Source organism: Diaphorina citri, unplaced genomic scaffold (assembly GCF_000475195.1).
Source record: "Diaphorina citri unplaced genomic scaffold, Diaci psyllid genome assembly version 1.1 scaffold661, whole genome shotgun sequence".
In the NCBI taxonomy this organism is placed as follows: domain Eukaryota; kingdom Metazoa; phylum Arthropoda; class Insecta; order Hemiptera; family Psyllidae; genus Diaphorina; species Diaphorina citri.
Genome location: NW_007378094.1, coordinates 3,646 through 23,818, shown reverse-complemented (window position 1 = coordinate 23,818; position 20,173 = coordinate 3,646). Strand labels below are relative to the sequence as shown.

Sequence of the window (20,173 nt, the reverse complement as noted above, 5' to 3'; positions counted from 1 at the left end):
GGTAGTAAAAAGTAAAAGGATTCCGAGCTGCCAGACTTGTGATCTGTACTCGTCAATTAATTCAATTCAAATTATTTATTTCCAGATTATTCATCAAAAAGTTCGCTCCACTCAAAAATATGATGGTCCAAGTATCAAAGAGACAAATTAAGAAGCACAAACAACGAATCAATGTTGAAATGACAAAGGATCAAGATTCCAATGATCCGTATGTGTTCAAACCAGATGAACAGTCACCTCTTCCATGGATTCCTAAACCTACGTTCAAATGTTTGCAAACTAATAAAAATGTTTTCCATCCTGATTTCGAAAAATCTCTCAGACATCCCTAGAGATCTGTAACATTCCTTTGTTTCAATGGATATGGCTACTAGGGAACCAGGTAAACTTTCAGCACATCCTCCTTACATCCAGAACACCAAAGAAATAATGGACTGGACACTTTGAACTATTATAATCCTAGTCCCAGGTCATATAAATACCTATTGATAAACACTCAGACTATGAGTATATGTACTGATCTTCCTCAATGCAAAGAATCCAAACATTTCATGTACTTAAATGATGATAACTAACACTAGCAGTGTTATTTGAATATTATAGGACTGGTGACCTGTTCCACAAGTGACTCTGCATTCCCTATTCCTCACTTACACTCCAAGTGCAGATAATAATGCTCCATTTGTCAATATGTTTTCTCTGTATGTGCAGTAGGTGAGAAGTGAAGTATGAAGCCCCCAAGTTACACTTATTCCAGTACACTTACATGCTGTTCTTAATATTTTTTCAGACATGGGGGGCTACATCTGGATGGGTGACATGATTATGCCGAGTGATCCAACCGAGCTTATGATGGATGCTCAAATGGACACTAGTTTCTTCACAGAGGCTCACTTGGAAGATATGAGAGTACGACAGACAAGTGTAAGAACCTTCTCAATAATTTCTGTTAGTTTTTGTATAAATTGCTCCTTAACCTCTTGTTGCTTTCGAGTACATACTTACCTAACTACCTGTCCTGAAGGTTAACCAGTTGACTATTTGTCTGTCTTCGGAAAGAAATGAAGCAGAATAGAATTAAAATAATACTTAATTATTATTTTTTTTATTTACATTAGTTAGGTAAGCTGTGAACTCACACTGACAACCTCACTGACCGTTGTCAGTGTAGTACCACAAAAGATCCAAATTATTATTTTTTTTTTAATGTATGTAGAAAGAAGACTCCCCCTCAATAAGATTTGACTTACAGGCCTTGAGTGATAATAATTAATTAATTTTTCATGTTTCAGATGGAAGGGTATATGATGCTGGAAGAGTTGGATGAGGGTATGTATTACGAGGACCCAACTGGTATGTCCAAGATATCTAACACAGCTACTCAGCCTGCTGTGAATAGTCACCATGGACCAAATCGGAAGATTAAACCCGTCAAACATCCTGGACTTAAACTACAAACCCCCATAGCTTACCAGAAGGACTCGGACCCAAATGTGATTCCTATTCAGAAGGATGGAATGGGTATGAGGTTTTTCCTATCAAAATCCTATTAAGCTGTACCTAAACTTTTTTCTGTGAATCAGTTATGAATTTTTAGCAAGGTTGTCTGTTGTGAATATTTGTAAACTGTACTCTTTTAAACTTAGGTATTAAATATAAGACCTTGATTTGACCACCAGGATAAAAGGACTTTTCAACCCTATTCAATGATACATGAGTTATACACCCTATGCTCTGTCTCAACATATTTTTTGTTGGAATGTAAAATAGCTCCTAAAAATACTACATCCAAAATTACAACCCAAGTAATTTGTTTATTTTTCCCCCCAGCTGTTTGTGAGAAGTGTGGAGCCATGGGTGTCAAGCATGCATTCTACACTCGGGAAAGAAGATTCTGTAGTCTAGCATGTGCACGAGGCTCCCAACATGACAATGACAATGTTAATAATAATTCCAATACCATCCCACATGAGGGGACAAATCCAGCCATTCCAGCATTACCATCCAGTATACAGAACAATGTTACACCTGTCATGACTAATACAAACATTCCACTGCCAGTACAGCTACCCGCTCTACAGACGTTTCCTCATGTAACATCAGTAGTAAGTTGATATGAACTAACCCCTGTCTATGCAGTAGGTAATTATTCAGAAGCTATGTCAAAGAAAAAGGAAGCTCCTTTTTGTGTTTAACCTAACCCCTAGTAACATTGGTCACTACTAATTTTTGACAGCTCCTTTTTATAGAAATTTTTCATTGTCGTGGCTTCTGAACTTACAGTGGTCTAGTAGTTTGGTTTTTTACATTTGGAAACATCAACTTGTAATGAAGAAAAAAAAGTCCCCTTAACTAGAGTCGTTTGATGATTACAGAAGGACGAAGTCAAGTTGGAAACAGGAGTCAAACCTGAGGAAGGAGAAGATGAGGAAGAGGATGAAAATTCAATTGACTCTGCCTCGACACCAATGTATCACGTCCCTCCAATTCCCCCTCTATCCCCTGAGGAACCCATGTTCCCACCGGACAGGAAATGTTATCCGGAACTAGCCTCGTCTTATGACTGGTCAGCATATTTGAATGATCCAACATTTGTTGCAGCCCCTGTCTACAATTTTCATCATGTAAGTTACTTACATACCTACGAGTGTTATTAGGTAATTACCTCAGATCTACATTCACATAGAACCAAGTTTTCCCACACACAAGTTGAGTTCAGTGACCACTACACCTCGCTGACTTTAAAGTATTTATTTTGAGATCGTGCGATATATATCCTGTCGGATGGTGTGAACTTGTATCACATAGGCTGGAGCCACCACGAGCACCTGCTAAACCAGGTAAGTTACATCAGATGTTCTCTCTGCTTTAAGCACAAGTCCTCACGACGTGTCTGGCAGACTAGCATCTGGCTAGGGGACGTTAAACAGAGAGTAGACTAGCGTCTGGCTGTGGGACTATAAACAGGGAGGAGAACAGCTAATCCTAACCAGCCTAGCTAGCTGGCAGCTACAAAGGGTTCTCTCTGCTTTTAAAGACTAAGCACAAGTCCTCACGATGGTTGACTGCTGTTCAGGACGAGCCAGTCACTTTAACATGGCTAGAGCTAGAGACCATCACCCCGGTGTATAGCAGATACAAAAAGATATCTTCATTCTGCTATTGCCATTCGGCTACAACTGAAGCTGCTTTGTGGGTATCACGTATTACTTAGTGCCTCATTTAGTATTACTTCCCATTTTATCATCGATCTCTTTGCACTGGTAATGACGCCATTTTGGACAGCGAAGAGAGAAGGAAGACAGGATAGGAGAAAGTTTGCTCCAGGCGAGGATCGAATCCGCAACCTGGCGGTCACAAGGCAGGGGTACTACCCTTCAAGCTAACTGGACTGGCTAATCAATTTGGATTTTATACTATGTCAAATAATTGAAATATTCAAATTTACCTGAGCGTGTGTAACTTACCTACCTTCTGTGTATTTCTAGAACCTAGAGCTAGACTATGTGGAAATTGGTTATGTTGCTATGAATTTCATGCAAGAAACAACATGAATTGAAATAATGTATACTGCCTGGTCAGGGCTGAAAAGTCCCTGAACACCAGTTTTATGTAAGATTTAAAATTTCTCGACAGCTTTAATGAATTTTAACTTGTGATAATCAGAAAGAACTAAAACACTTTACAATTCTCACTTCGGAAAAGTTATGACGTCATATTACAGAAGGAAACCTTTAAAAACATTGCACAACCATTATAACACTTGTTGTGACGTCAAAATTTTTGTGAAATGTGAAGTGTAATGTAGTAGAGTTGCTTTCAGCCCAGTTCTGAGGATATTAATGTAATTGAGGGGTGGGATGAAAGACTTCTATGGACGCGGAATTTCATTTTATCTCAATATCTCGACGTTTAACGAAGCTACACGAGTTTCTGTAAACAAAAGCACGTGCTTGTTCAATCAGTATTCAAAACTTTACCTACACGCGATTCCCCCAAAACATGATTTCTTGACGTCTGCCCTTTTTCCATCCTGCCCTTCAATTTGAAATCCTAAGGATAATGTAAGGGCCGAATACACAGTCCTACCTTGATGATTGGGAATTCCTTTTAGTGCTTTCCTAAAATTCATATGCATAGTGGATCCTAAACTCCTCCTGGTTACGCAAGCGCAATGTGTATTTCCGACTTTCTTTTACATTTTAATTTCAATACACTGACGTGCAGAAAATTTGGAACAGATTGACTTTAAAATGGCTGTAACAGTGTTCAATGAAAACTGTCCTAATTTTTTTGCAGTCCAGTATATATTGTATCCATAGCAACTAAAAATCAATCGAAACTGGTCGATGGCAAATGAAGGTAGGTGAAAAATCAAAAGTGGCCTATGACGAACAGACGCCATTAGTATTAAAGCAGAAGAAAAAAAAAGCAACGTTGAGTGTGGTGAGCAACCAACCAGATTATACAGTACTTTAAACCGTTTTGCTTTAATTTGAATTTAATCTTGGAGTTTTGTATCGCACTGCTATACTTTTCTTTCTATTGTGCATGCTTTCTATCATACATATACTTACATACTATCTATTTATTGCTAAGAATCACCTTTGTGAAAGTGGGGAACCCTCAAATTTGTAACTAACAAGCTGGGCCCGTCCCTCCGGGAATTTTTTAGCCCGTAGTTTATTCGATCGTGGTTAAAGAAAATCAGTAGGTACCTTGGTTGCAAAGATCGCGAATCGACAAAGTGATTGAAATGTACCGTGTGACACATCATTTCACAATGTTTTTCCCTCATAAATCACGAGGTAGGTAACATAAGATTGCGGATTGAGGTCATTTTTCGCGAATTCGCGAAATTTCAATCGCTTTGGCAATTCGCGAACTTGGCAAATTTCGCGAATTCGCAAAAAATGAATAGAATATAAAATATAAAAACATAGTACAACGGTACCTAGAATATAAAAAAGAAAAATATATAGTACCTAACTACTTAAGAATAGAGGTATGATATTCCGCAGCCAGACTAAGCTGGTCTACTCCCTGTTTAAAGTCCCCCAGCCAAAATAAGCTGGTCTACTCCCTGTTTAACGTCCCCTAGACAGATTATTCAACTCCCTAATACACTCATTTTATTTCCAGGTCAACCCAAGCAGCTTACTCGTGGTCGTCGGAAAAAGAAGGGAGGGGGCCGATGTGCAAAGCGCAGTCTAATACCAGGGACAGCGGGGCCCAAGTTGGACACCTCCTCAGCCTCTACCATGAGTCCTAATTCTCTTGATCATCTATCTACCTCTAGCTTTCCTTCACCTCAAGCTCTGGTAAGTAAATACCTCAGGGGCATAGGTAAATACCCGTTATAGCTAAATACCTCAGAGGCACGGGTGGTCCAATTTCCATAATCGAAAAAAAAAAAGTTCAAGTGCAATTATTTCAATTGATAAAATAATTTTTCTGTGTGCCCTCGTTTTGTTGACCCAGGTCCTAAAAATGGGGAGTTAATTAAAAGAAGTATTGACTGTATGCAGATATGGCTGTGATTACATGGTGATCACACTACACATAATTTATATTAGGAAACCTTAAGGAAAAAGGAAAACTTTATCATTTAGGAACGACTGTGCATTCGGCCCCAAGTCTCATTATTCACGTATTGATGAGTTTCTAAAACAAAATATGAAATTATTTTATAATTTTATTCCATTAGTCTCCTTGATTTCTTCCCGTGTACAAACTTTGTTTGTATCTATCCATATTTTATTCCAGGTGTTATTCCATATAGACCTTTACATTTCACACTTTGCATTAGCCATGACATAATATTACAGAGGAAAACATTTCATAATAAAATTTGCCTATTAATAGTCCACGAGATGTGACGTCATTTTGTTGTCAAAATATTTGTGTGAAATGCAAAGTTCAAGTTTTCAGGAATATTCCCTTGATCCTGAAGTAACTTATACTCAAAGCCGTGTCCACACTGACGACTAGTGTCGGTCCTCAGTGTGGACGGCGCTTAATGTTTACGACTTGAAGGGTGATTCGATTTGAGCTTTTTTTTTTAAAGAGGTTTGATAGAGTGAACTGTAACTGCTAAGGTCTTATCGTCCCGAAAGCGAAGAGAGAAGAAAGTATGTATATTACGATTTACCGGTATTTTTTAAATCGATTTATCTCGGTATCTAGAGGTCGTAGAAGAAAAAGAAAAATTCCGTTGGTCCTCATTTTGCCTGCTCTATGACTTTGAAACATCACCCAAGTAAACGCAACTGATCTATTGTTTGATTTCCCCCCCATTTTTACAACATTTCTTCTTCTAAAATACATACCCGTACTTATTGTAAATTGTAAATATATGTTGACTTTATTGTGGACCATACGGACCGTCAGTCCGCACCGTCCACACTGCATACCTGACAAAACCATTTTTTAAATATCAACAGTACCGATCACACTAAAAGAACTCTATAAAGGGGATAACGTCCTTTTGATTTATGAATGAACTAGCTGTTTCATTCCAATATATAGATTCAAGCCAATCCAATATGGTTTCACTGACGATAGTCTCGAGTTCGATTCCCGTCCGGGGCGTATTTCATCCTAAACAGATCCTATCCTGTCTTCCTTCTCTCGTCGCTTTCGGGACGATACGACTTCAGCAGTTACAGTTCCCTCTACTTACTTTCCGTGTCAGGAAGAACCAATGTCCACGTCAAATATTGTGCCAGTGTGTTGCAGTCTTGATTGCGGTTTCATTGGCTGCTATTAGGTCTTGTTGTTTACAGGGTGTCTCAAGATCAGGACAGACCAGTAAGTGGGCCATATCCTGTAGAGCCCCGTATGAGCATGTGTCTTCTTCTGATATATTCCACTTCTTCAGGTTAGATTTGCACTGACCCACTCCAACTCTTGAGCGGTTAAGGGGTTTCCCTCTATGAAACCTCTTCATAAATCTAATTATGATTTAATGAATTATTTTCTATTCAGAATACGACGAGTACTTCTGACAAGGAGATCCCATGTCTAGAAGCTCATGGTGGTGAAGATGGCCAGAGTTTCAAATCCGAAGACATATGTCCTGCCCAATGGTCTGTAGATGATGTGTGCGAGTTTCTCAAGAAGAACGATTGTGCTGCTTATTGCGACAACTTTAGTAAACAGGTAAGGTGACAGCCTAATCCTATGCTAGGTTGCTAGGCAAGTTTGTTACCAGTACAGTGTACGGTAGAAGTCACTCAGGTCCTCTACTGGGCCACAGAAATCTTGTGAGCAAATGAGATGCTGAAGTAAAGTGTGAATGTAGCGACAACTTTAGTAAACAGGTAAGATGACAGCCTAATCCTATGCTAGGCAAGTTTGTTACCAGTACAGTGTACGGTAGAAGTCACTCGGGTCCTCTACTGGGCCACAGAAATCTTGTGAGCAAATGAGATGCTGAAGTAAAGTGTGAATGTGAAATAAAATGTCCTTATGACTTAATTTCTTAATTCTTAATTACAAAGAAGTGCGAAAAAGAATGCACGTATTTCGATCGAAATATTTTAGGTAATTGTTTACTTTCTGGTTTCTGGTGTTCTCGTGTTGACCCAGCACCTAAGGGGGAAGTATTGTGTCTCTTATCGCCCATCTGATGAGGGACATACTACAGGATGGACAATAATGGGCATTCTACGACACAGACCACAATAGTACACAACTACACACTTTCACAGACCAAAGAAAAGTAAAATCCCATCCCCCTACTGTTGTCATGGGATTTTTCTCGAAAAATCTCGTCCTCAACACGCTCCCCTGTGCTAGATCCAGTCTGTGGGAGTGAAAAGTGAAATATAAAAATCAGAAATACAAAAAATATGTCACCTACCTACGACGCGACGGCCGGGCCAGGTTTAACTCATCCAGTTTACGGTATCGTGTGAAACTACCCTCAAGTTTCATGTGAGCGACTTTAGCGCTGCACTCACGGTAGCGGCCAGCCAAAGATATAAAAAGAACAACAAAAGCCAGTTTTTTTCTCACAAAAAATTTGCGAGTTTCGAGAAAATTTTCGCATTTTTCACGAATTTTTCCTGTTTTTCTTTGGTGGAAAGTCTCTTCTGTCTTATTTGGAATTTGCTATTTCTATCGTCTTCGTTCAGCTTACGAAATAATGTGAAAATCGTTAGCACAATCCACAAGAACTTTCAATCCAATCCAATGATTGATCTATTTTGAGCCTAGGGATCTGTAACATTCCTTTGTTTCAATGGATATGGCTACTAGGGAACCAGGTAAACTTTCAGCACATCCTCCTTACATTCAGAACACCAAAGAAATAATGGACTGGACACTTTGAACTATTATAATCCTAGTCCTGGGTCATATAAATACCTATTGATAAACACTCAGACTATGAGTATAGGTACAGATCTTCCTCAATGCAAAGAATCCAAAAAAAACTTTAGAAGTTATACAGTGACATTAACACCTTAACCACCATTTTACTAATAAATACCTAGTCAGCTCCCATGGCGTAGTGGTCACTGCACTCGCCTTACATGTGGGAGACCCGGGTTCGATTCCCGGCGGGGTCAAGCAATTTGTATCATCCAAATGATTCCGTGACTGGCTGTTGCGCGGCCCACTCAGCCTCGTGAGGAAAATGAGTAGCTATGACTAGTGATGGATAAATACCCGGGTACTTATTTTTGGGGTACATACCCTGGGTATTTCCCGGCGGGGTCAAGAAATTTGTATCATCCAAATGATTGATTCCGTGACTGGCTGTTACGGGGCCCACTCAGCCTCGTAAGGAAAATGAGTAGCTATGACATATAAATGCGCATAGCAATCCAAACATTTCATGTAAATGATGATAACTAACACTAGCAGTGTTATTTGAATATTATAGGACTGGTGGCCTGTTCCACAAGTGACTCTGCATTTCCTATTCCTCACTTTACACTCCAAGTGCAGATATAATGCTCCATTTGTCAATATGTTTTCTCTGTAAGTGCAGTAGGTGAGAAGTGAAGTATGAAGCCCCCAAGATAAACTTATTCCAGTGCACTTACATGCTGTTCTCAATTTTACAATGCTGCAGTGAGCACCGAAGTTGTGATATAATAACACAAACTGCATTTACATTTACTAATGAATACATTGATGTTTCTTACTCTCCAGGTACTGAATGACAGGTTTATGATGATCCGAGTCAACTCCTATGATGAAGATACTAATGGAGGTCTAGACTGGTTCTGTTATCACATGTCTTCCCCCTATATCTTCGCTCCTGGGTTCTGTGCAGCTCATGGTATTAACCTAACACCTCCCAAGGGCTATACCCACGCCACATTCTCCTGGGAACAATACTGCCGGGATACCAACTCCATACCTGCACCGCCTGAACTATTTAACCAGGTACTTACTTACGTAAAGTCTGCTAAATTTAATTATTTTTTTTCTCTTTTTACCGCTTCTGCTGATATTTATTATTATAGAATTATAGACCTAAGGATGGACGTGGTGATAGACTGATAGCATTTGTTACAATACTCTCCCTGTTAAAATCCTAAGAGCATCCGTGTGTGTTTATTTCAGACGGTACCAGAGCACGGTTACCCACGCCACATTCTCCTGGGAACAATACTGCCGGGATACCAACTCCATACCTGCACCGCCTGAACTATTTAACCAGGTACTTACTAATGTAAAGTCTGCTAAATTTAATTTAATTTTTCTCTTCTTACCACTTCTGCTGATATTTATTATTATAGAATTATAGACCTAAGGATGGACGTGGTGAATTGGTGATAGCATTTGTTACAATACTCTCCCTGTTGAAATCCTAAGAGCATCCGTGTGTGTTTATTTCAGACGGTACCAGAGCACGGTTTCCGGGAAGGTAATAATAAAGCATCCGTGTGTGTTTATTTCAGACGGTACCAGAGCACGGGTTCCGGGAAGGTATGCGTTTGGAATCAGCTGACCTGATGAATCCCGCACTGATCTGTGTCGGTACTGTATGTAGATTGGTGGGGAGATTGTTGCGGGTACATTTTGACGGCTGGGAAGATGAGTTTGATCAGTGGATAGATTGTGAGTCGTGCGATATATATCCTGTCGGATGGTGTGAACTTGTATCACATAGGCTGGAGCCACCACGAGCACCTGCTAAACCAGGTAAGGTACATCAGATGTTCTCTCTGTTTTAAGCACAAGTCCTCACGACGTGTCTGGCTAGGGGACGTTAAACAGAGAGTAGACTAGCGTCTGGCTGTGGGACTATAAACAGGGAGGAGAACAGCTAACCCTAACCAGCCTAGCTTCAAAGGGTTCTCTCTGCTTTTAAAGACTAAGCACAAGTCCTCACGATGGTTGACTGCGGTTCAGGACGAGCCAGCCAATTTAACATGGCTAGAGCTAGAGACCATCACCCCGGTGTATAGCAGATACAAAAAGATATCTTTTCTTCATTCGGCTACAACTGAAGCTGTTTTTTGTGGGTATCTCGTATTACTTAGTGCCTCATTTAGTATTACTTCCCATTTTATCATCGATCTCTTTACACTGGTAATGACGCCATTTTGGACAGCGAAGAGAGAAGGAAGACAGGATAGGAGAAAGTTTACTCCAGGCGAGCATCGAATCCGCAACCTGGCGGTCACAAGGCAGGGGTACTACCCTTCAAGCTAACTGGACTGGCTAATCAATTCGATTGATTATTTAACTCATCTTCTTTTTCTTCGCCTTTTCCCGTGTACAGACGGGGTCGGCGTTTTTCGTCAGCCTCTCAATCAGCCCTATCCAGGGTGATTGTTTTGGGCTGACATTTGGTTTTATCTACAAATTTTACGAGTGGATGGATGCCCTTCGCACTGAACCTTTGATATTTCTTTAGTAAGGGAAATTTAGGCTCCCTGTTCAAAGTCCCCCAGCTAGACTGAGCTGGTCTACTCCCTGTTTAACATCCCCCAGCCAGACTCATCTTCTTTTTCTTCGCCTTTTCCCGTGTACAGACGGGGTCGGCGTTTTTCGTCAGCCTCTCAATCAGCCCTATCTAGGGTGATTGTTTTGGGATGACATTTGGTTTTATCTACAAATTTTACGAGTGGATGTCCTTCGCACTGAACCTTTGATATTTCTTTAGTAAGGGAAATTTAGGCTCCCCGTTCAAAGTCCCCCAGCCAGACTAAGCTGGTCTACTCCCTGTTTATTTTATTTTATTTATTTATTTTCTTGTACACTGAACAAAATAATGCATAGTACAACGTTCTAGAATATAAAATATAAAAACATAGTACAACGGTACCTAGAATATAAAAAAGAAAAATATATAGTACCTAACTACTTAAGAATAGAGGTATGATATTCCGCAGCCAGACTAAGCTGGTCTACTCCCTGTTTATTTTATTTTATTTATTTATTTTCTTGTACACTGAACAAAATAATGCATAGTACAACGTTCTAGAATATAAAATATAAAAACATAGTACAACGGTACCTAGAATATAAAAAAGAAAAATATATAGTACCTAACTACTTAAGAATAGAGGTATGATATTCCGCAGCCAGACTAAGCTGGTCTACTCCCTGTTTAAAGTCCCCCAGCCAAAATAAGCTGGTCTACTCCCTGTTTAACGTCCCCTAGACAGATTATTCAACTCCCTAATACACTCATTTTATTTCCAGGTCAACCCAAGCAGCTTACTCGTGGTCGTCGGAAAAAGAAGGGAGGGGGCCGATGTGTAAAGCGCAGTCTAATACCAGGGACAGCGGGGCCCAAGTTGGACACCTCCTCAGCCTCTACCATGAGTCCTAATTCTCTTGATCATCTATCTACCTCTAGCTTTCCTTCACCTCAAGCTCTGGTAAGTAAATACCTCAGCCTCTACCATGAGTCCTAATTCTCTTGATCATCTATCTACCTCTAGCTTTCCTTCACCTCAAGCTCTGGTAAGTAAATACCTCAGCCTCTACCATGAGTCCTAATTCTCTTGATCATCTATCTACCTCTAGCTTTCCTTCACCTCAAGCTCTGGTAAGTAAATACCTCAGCCTCTACCATGAGTGTCAGATTTCACGTCAAAATGCGCAGAAACGCTTGCGCACAAACGAACGAAGCGGGAGTCATGAATTATGACGTCATCGCCTACGGGAGCGTATGCCGTGACGTAAAAGTTTACGATTTACCGGTATTTTTTAAATCAATTTATCTCGGTATCTAGAAGTCGTAGAAGAAAAAGAAAAATTCCGTTGGTCCTCATTTTTCCTGCTCTATGACTTTGGAACATCACCCAAGTAAACGCAACTGATCTATTGTTTGATTTCCCCCCCCCCCATTTTTACAACATTTCTTTTTCTCAAATACATACCCGTATTGTAAATTGTAAATATATGTTGACTTTATTGTGGACCATACGGACCGTCAGTCCGCACCGTCCACACTGCATACCTGACAAAACAATTTTTTTTTAATATCAACAGTACCGATCACACTAAAAGGACTTTATAAAGGGGATAACGTCCTTTTGATTTATGAATGAACTAACTGTTTCATTCCAATAGATTCAAGCCAATCCAATATGGTTTCACTGACGATAGTCTCGAGTTTGATTTCCGTCCGGGGCGTATTTTATCCTGAACAGTGGTAGATGTGGTGTGTGGTGGTGGGTGTGGTGTGATGGGATGTGTGTGACGGGTGTGGTATGTGTGGGGGGTGTATTTGTGTGTGTGGTGGTCCCGTACAAAGGACGGGTCAACCACTAGTAATTATCTATTCTGTCAAGTGGAAAACTTACCAATGATCCTATTTGTGTGTGTGTTGTGAATCTAGTGTGAAATCTTGATCATTTTTTAAATACCTACGCGTAGGTAATAGGTAAGGTACTGTGTGAACCATCAGTATTTATAATTTAAACAAACCTCTATTAAGTCCCTCTATACAATCAGCCCTAGTCAGTTCAAAAGTCAGTCTGTTGGCCTACGCTGCGCTGTAGGCTCTTTGGGAAAAACAGCTTTTTACTTTCGTTATCCTATAATAAGGAAACTGATGTATTCACTAAAAAAATGTCCAAATTAAATCAAAAACTTTAAAGCTATTTCACCACAAATAAAGAAATAAATCTAACACGATTTCCAAATAAAACAAACAAACCTAATATATTTTTTTTATTCCTACGAAACGTCCGTGAAAACGCCTAAAAAATAAGCGTAGGAGAAAGAGAGATGAATTGGGGGGGGGAAGAAGAATAATATCCTTAATTTAAAAGGACGGAAAAAGGAAGAAAATGTGAAATTCGAAACATCGCGATTGTAATTCAACACGGCAGAAAATTTGTGCAGTCAGGCGCGGAATTGAGTAAATCAGGGATGGAATCGACTATTGTTAAGGTTTGATAGAGAGAACTGTAACTGGTAAGGTCCCATTGTCCCGAAAGAGAGAAGGAGGATAGGAGAAAGACAGGCGTTCCGAGAACAAATTTCATCTGTTGAGGATATTATCCGGCCCGGGCTGGAATCGAACCCGTGACTAGCGCTTACAAAGCAGACGCGCTACCAACCAAGCTAACTAGGCTGGCAAGTGGCATGTTATGTTTCTTAGTTAAGAATTAATTACTAGGATGGATTCTATCCAATCTTCCCGGGACGTTCTCTGCACATTCTTGGGAGAACTTGGTTGAGTTGTGTTGCATGAAATTTATCTAGGTGAAATAATCGGGGAACGATGTTTGTGACAAGCATTTAAATATGCTTAACACAATTAAAATTCCTTTTTTATTATTCGGCCCGGGCTGGAATCGAACCCGTGACTAGCGCTTACAAAGCAGACGCGCTACCAACCAAGCTAACTAGGCTGGAAAGTAATGTTTTTTAATTACCAAGGTTAATTACGTTCTCGAAGAACTTGGTTGAGTTGTGTTCAACTTTGGTGAGCTGAATGAAACCCTACCTAGGTTTTTTTTTTTTTTTCAAACAAATTTCTCAACTCAAAAAGTTCTTACAGATCTCAAAGGATACTTATCATTGTCAGACCATCGTTTTCCTCTTCTTCCTCCTCCTTTTTTTTTTTTTCAAACAAATTTCTCAACTCAAAAAGTTCTTACAGATCTCAAAGGATACTTATCATTGTCAGACCATCGTTTTCCTATTCTTCCTCCTCCTCCTCCTCTTTCTTTTTCTATCATTCTTATTTTCAAGTAAATAATCTTGGGGAATTCAACCCATTTGTTATAATCTATCTTTTTTGGTATTCTTCTATTTCTCGTTCCTCTTTCTCCCTCTCTTCCTCTCTCTCTCTCTCTCTCTTCCTCCTCCTCCTCTCTCTCTCTCATATCTATTCATCTCCCCCTTCTCTATTTTCTTTTCCTCTCTCTCCCTTCTCCATCTTATTTCTCTCCATTTCTCTCTCATCCCTTTCACCTTCCTTGTTTCCCATTTACCTCCCTCCCCCTCCTTCTCTTATTCTCCTTCCCCTCTCCTCTCTCCCTCCCCTCTCCTCTCTCCCTCTCACTGTATCCCATTTTCTATTTTACATAAACTTGGGGGGATGAGATAGGTCAAAAAACAACAGCATGAAATATTCAGCCAAACTCCCAACAAAGTTAGCAGGTTAGCACTTCACCAAAATAATATTACCCTTCGTCCCTTCCTATTAATATTTTATGAGTTTGATATGAGCTTAACAATGTTTTGTCCAGACTGAGTTTCCACTCGCTCCCCTCATCACCCTCCTCGTCTGATTCCTGGAAATCTTCGTAGTAATATTCTTCCCCATTCTCCGCCACTAGGACCGCGGATTTCAGTCTGGAAACAGAAACAGAGGGAGGGAAGAAATAAAATGGATTAATTGCCACTAGATTTTTTTCGGTCATCTTGAAAATTTAGCTGGTCACACTTACTAACTTACTAGCTGGTCACACTTACTAACTTACTAGCTGCTAGCTGGTCATAATATTACATTATTTCCTGTTAATGTTGGATTTCACCAATATTTATTCAGTCATTAGAACTCCTGTTAAGCTAACAGCCAGTTCCACTTAATTTGTATTGGCTTAACAGGGCTGTTAATCTAACGGACTGTTTGAGGCTGGGAAGAAGGTTGGTGAAATCCACCATAAGTCTTTAATTGTATTTCTTCTTCTTTGATTTTCATCAATTAATTGACTTCCCTTTTTAGGATTTCAAATGTTTTCAAATGGTTATCCTCTTTTTAATTTTTAGCGTGGCGGAAGGACAATAGCCTCGATGATGTAAGAGGGGTCGGTGAACTTACAAGGGGGATTACGTATATTATGAGAACTCCCACTTAGAGGAAGAAGAAAGTAAGGGATAAGGGGAAGATGGAAGAGGTGGGATGGAGGAGGAGAAGGAGAAAATGATAAAGACAAAGGTAGAGAGGAAGAGGAAATTAAAGGATAAAGGGAAGAGAGAGAGAGAGGGATAAAGGAGAAAGGATAAAGAGAAAGGAGAAGAGATAAGATGTTCCGAGCATATTGCAAAGGATTTATACGCGGGGGGGTATTCACATTCCTTCTCAAGTCCGAAACAAGAAACATGGTAGATGTGTAGAGAGAGAGAGGGAGGGAGGGGAGAGAGAGTGAGAAAGAGAGCGAGAGAGAAGTAACATGTTTGTAGATAGAGTACATTGCTGTCCTTTTCCAAAAATAAAAATAAGAGACTCCTAAGGATAAAGAGAGAGAGAGAGATAGAGAGATAAATAAAAGGAAAGTAGAGGGAAGGAGAAAAGGATAAAGAGAGAGAAAAAAGAAAAGAAGGAGGGAGATGGGGACTGAAAAATAGTGGGATTGATTGACCCCTCTCTCTCTCTCTCTCTCTCTCTCTCTCTCTCTCTCTCTCTCTCTCTCTCTCTCTCCTTCTCAAACCACATAAAACTTATTGAACGAATCTTATCCTAAACGGAAAACGGTCAAGGTTCGTTCTCGGAACGACTGACTTTCTCCTATCCTGTACTCCTCTTGGATTTCTTGACGATTAAACATCCGTTGTCACAGTTCCCTCTGTAAAATCTCTTGGTAAGAATACAGTCGAAACTGTCTAAAACGGGATGAATGGGAAACCTGGATAAACGGGTAAAAATTGCCAGTGCCTTGGATTCCCACTTAGACAGGTTTGACTGAAATAGTAATAATAAATTTAAACACACCCTGTATAGTATACAGCTAGAATCTAGATGCACTCTGGGCTAGTGGTCACTCCAATAATAAACAATAAGGAGAAATTTTAATCAAAGGAGCAATAGAACAGAGGAGAAGAGGAGGAGGAGAAGAAGAAGAAGGAGGAGAAGAAGAAAAAGAAGAAGAAGGAGGAGAAGAACAAGAAGAAGGAGAAGAAGAAGAAGAAGGAGAAGAAGAAGAAGGAGAAGAAGAAGGAGAAGAAGAAGGAGAAGAAGAAGGAGAAAAAGAATAAGGAGAAGAAGAAGAAGGAGAAAAAGAAGAAGGAGAAGGAGAAGAAGAAGGAGAAGGAGAAGAAGAAGGAGAAGAAGAAGGTATATAGAGGAGGAGGAAGGGAAACGAAGGAACATAACTAAACATAAGGAGAGAGAAAGGAGAGACTGGTAGGTAAAATTCGGGAGAAAGTAAAATAAAGGAATAGATAAATAATGGGAGAGTGGAAGAAAATTAGAGAAATTATAACTAAAGTTATGAGTTAGGAACGAGCAAAGGTAAGTTTGAGGGAAAAAGAAGCAGTAAACAGGGCTGTATTCAGGGGACCAAGTTGGCCCAGGACACAGACCACATGAGTCTAATGTAGCCAGTTGTTTCATTGTTACAAAATAAAAACGGCGGTGAAACACTCATCTTTTTTTTAAGGATTTTTTAGTCCCCTTTACTCTGGGCCGAACTCAGAAAATTTTGAGCATCCCCACCCCTTTAAGATAAATATTAAAGGGGTGGGGATGCTCAAAATAATTGTTGTCAACCCCCCCCTCCCCTCGATAAAGTCCTAACTACGGACCTGAAGTTAAGGTAAGGTTGAGTGGAAGAGGAAGGGATGGGGAGGGTAGAGGGAGAGGGGGAAGTTGCCAATGTTTTCATTATTGTAATTAAGAAGTCCTTAGTCTCTCTCCCTCCATCTCTCTCTCTCTCTGCCTCTCTCTCTCTCTCTCTCTCTTTCTCTCCCTCTCCTTCTCCCTCCCATCCTCTCTCTCCTCTCTCTCTCTCCCTCTCCCACCCTCTCTCTCACACACCCTCGAGTCCCTCTCTCTCTGTCCCTCCCTCTATCTCTCTCTCTCTCCCGCTCCCTCTCTCTCTCCTTCTCCCTCTCCTTCTCTCTCTCTCTCTCTCCCTCTCCTTCTCTCTCCTTCTCTCTCTCTTTCTCCCTCTCTATCTCCGTTTCCTCTGAATAAATAATGGACAACTTACCACTACCGAAGTTTACTTTGTGTACTTGTCTAAATAGAGGGTTCTAGGAGGAGAGAGGGAGAGAGGGGGAGAGAGGGAGAGAGGGGGAGAATGAGGAGAGAGGAAAAGGAAGGGGGGAGAAGGAGGGGTGAGAAGAGGAGATAGAGGAAGAGAAAGTACGAAGATTAGAGAAATGTCGAATGGAAAGAAGGGACCGAATGAAGGAGAGGGAGAGAGAGAGACCTCTAAAGCAAGGAGTTTTCTCACATCTGATGGAAGGCATACTATGGGATGGGCAGTCTTCGACACAGACCACAAGCGTCCAATGTAGCAGTTGTTTCATCGCTACGAAATAAAAACGGCGGTGAAACACTCATCTTTTAAACCAACCAGATCCTATCCTGTCTTCCTTCTCTCGTCGCTTTCAGGACGATACGACCTCAGCAGTCACAGTTCCCTCTACTTACTTTCCGTGTTCGGAAGAACCAATGTCCACGTCAAATATTGTGTCAGTGTGTTGCAGTCTTGATTGCGGTATCATTGGCTGCTATTAGATCTTGTTGTGTACAGGATGTCTCAAGACCAGGACAGACCAGTTAGGTCTTTTTGTTTACAGGGTGTCTCAAGATCAGGACAGACCAGTAAGTGGGCCATATCCTGTAAAGCGCCGCATGAGCATGTGTCTTCTTCTGATATGTTCCACTTCTTCAGGTTAGATTTGCACCGACCCACTCCAACTCTTAAGCGATTAAGGGGTTTCCCTCTATGAAACCTCTTCATAAATCTAATTATGATTTAATGAACTATTTTCTATTCAGAATACGACGACTACTTCTGACAAGGAGATCCCATGTCTAGAAGCTCATGGTGGTGAGGATGGCCAGAGTTTCAAATCCGAAGACATATGTCCTGCCCAATGGTCTGTAGATGATGTGTGCGAGTTTCTCAAGAAGAACGATTGTGCTGCTTATTGCGACAACTTTAGTAAACAGGTAAGATGACAGCCTAATCCTATGCTAGGCAAGTTTGTTACCAGTACGGGTTCGAATCCCACCATCGACAAAAATTTGTACTCGTTTTTCGATTGCAAATATTTCAACGGGTTACTTTCTGGTGCTCTCGTGTTGACCCAGCACCTAAATGGGAAGTATTGTGTCTCTTATAGCCCATCTGATGAGGGACATACTACGGGATGGGCATGCTACGACACAGACCACAATAGTACACAACTACACACTTACACAGACCAAGAAAGTCTAGTGTAGCAGTTGTTTCGTTGCTACGAAATGAAAATCTTTTTTCTTTAATTACAAAGAAGTGCGAAAAAGAATGCACGTATTTCGATCGAAATATTTTAGGTAATTGGTTACTTTCTGGTTTCTGGTGTTCTCATGTTGACCCAGCACCTAAGGGGGAAGTATTGTGTCTCTTCTCGCCCATCTGATGAGGGACATACTACGGGATGGACAATAATGGGCATGCTACGACACAGACCACAATAGTAGCAGTTGTTTCGTTGCTACGAAATGAAAATCTTTTTTACTTTCTATTATTCTTCTAATTATTGTCCTCTGGTTGTATTTTTCTATTAGTACGTGATATAGTTTTTCTTTCTTTCATTCCCACACAGTGAGCTCTTCCACCTAACCAACAATGCTCCCTCGGGAAATTTAAAAAAAAAAATCCAGTGACGATGTTTTTTGTTTATTTTTCTTCTTCTTCTTTTTAAATACCCGGGTATTTACCCATCCGGGGGGTGGATAAATACCCGGGTAAATACCCAATTTTTTTTTACGCACCCAGTGGGTATTTACCCACGACCCATCACTAGCTATGACATATAAATGCTCATAGCAACCAGTGCCAGCATGGTAGGTAAACATTGGATGTTAAGATTATTGAGATATTGGGAAAAATCCTACAATCCTACAGTGAGCACCTAAGTTGTGATATAATAACACGAAGAAACTGCATTTACATTTACTAATGAATAACTTCATGTTTCTTACTCCCCAGGTATCGCTCTACAGACGTTTCCTCATGTAACATCAGTAGTAAGTTGATATGAACTAACCCCTGTCTATGCAGTAGGTAATTATTCAGAAGCTGTGTCAAAGAAAAAGGAAGCTCCTTTTTGTGTTTAACTTAACCCGATAGTAACATTGGTCACTGCTCATTTTTGACAGCTCCTTTTTATAGAAATTTTTCATTGTCGTGGTCTAGTAGTTTGGTTTTTTACATTTGGAAACATCAACTCGTAATGAAGAAACCATCTCTTCTCATCACATGTCCGTACCACTGTAATCTTCTCTCTTGTATTTTCTTGGTCACTTCAGCTTCTATTGGGATGTTGTCAGATCCTGTAGCTTTATTATTCTTCATTTTCGTTATTGCCTCCCATACCTCTGCTCTCTCCATTCTTCTTCTTCTACATCTTTTCCCACTCAAGTGGGGTCGGCGTTTTTCGCCAGCCTTTTCCAGTCAGCCCTGTTGTGCACTTCATCCCCCGTCAGGTTCTTTTCTCGCAGGTCTTTAACTATGCAGTTTTTCCACCTCTTCTTCGGTCTGTCCCGTCCCCTATTTCCATCTACTATCATCCTCTCAACTCTCTTTCCTACTTAGTTTTCCTCTCTTCTTTGAACATGTCCATACCCATTTGACACAGATGTTAGGTGAGGCACCTGCGCGTCGCGGGGGGACGCCCTAGCGTTCACAGAGTCACTATAAATAATATCCGAAGCTAGTTGACTTTGTTGTGCTATCATGATTGGGTTTGATCATATTGTTTTACAAACCCTGGATGTCTTTCCGTACGGGTTCAACCCTGTCTA

At 40.4% G+C, this 20,173-nt stretch overlaps 1 protein-coding gene across 1 annotated transcript; it reads left to right on the top strand.

Annotated features, from left to right (window-relative positions):
- Positions 1-327: 327 nt before the first annotated feature.
- On the top strand, positions 328-19,388 carry LOC103510973 (polycomb protein Sfmbt-like). Its single transcript, XM_026824877.1, has 13 exons — positions 328-382; positions 791-924; positions 1,293-1,521; positions 1,831-2,105; positions 2,376-2,624; positions 3,489-3,516; positions 5,143-5,321; positions 6,988-7,161; positions 9,163-9,399; positions 9,918-10,161; positions 11,671-11,878; positions 18,157-18,334; positions 19,359-19,388. The coding sequence occupies exons 1-13, from the start codon at positions 358-360 to the stop codon at positions 19,386-19,388; spliced, it is 2,190 nt and encodes a 729-aa protein (XP_026680678.1). The 5' UTR covers positions 328-357.
- The last annotated feature ends 785 nt before the right edge of the window (positions 19,389-20,173 follow it).

Excerpts from the sequence above, each read along its gene's own strand:
- LOC103510973 (XM_026824877.1), top strand. The coding sequence starts at position 358 with ATGGATATGGCTACTAGGGAACCAG. Across the intron at positions 9,400-9,917 it reads CGCCTGAACTATTTAACCAG|ACGGTACCAGAGCACGGGTT; the intron begins GTACTTACTTAC and ends TGTTTATTTCAG. Across the intron at positions 11,879-18,156 it reads TACCTCAGCCTCTACCATGA|TCAGAATACGACGACTACTT; the intron begins GTCCTAATTCTC and ends ACTATTTTCTAT.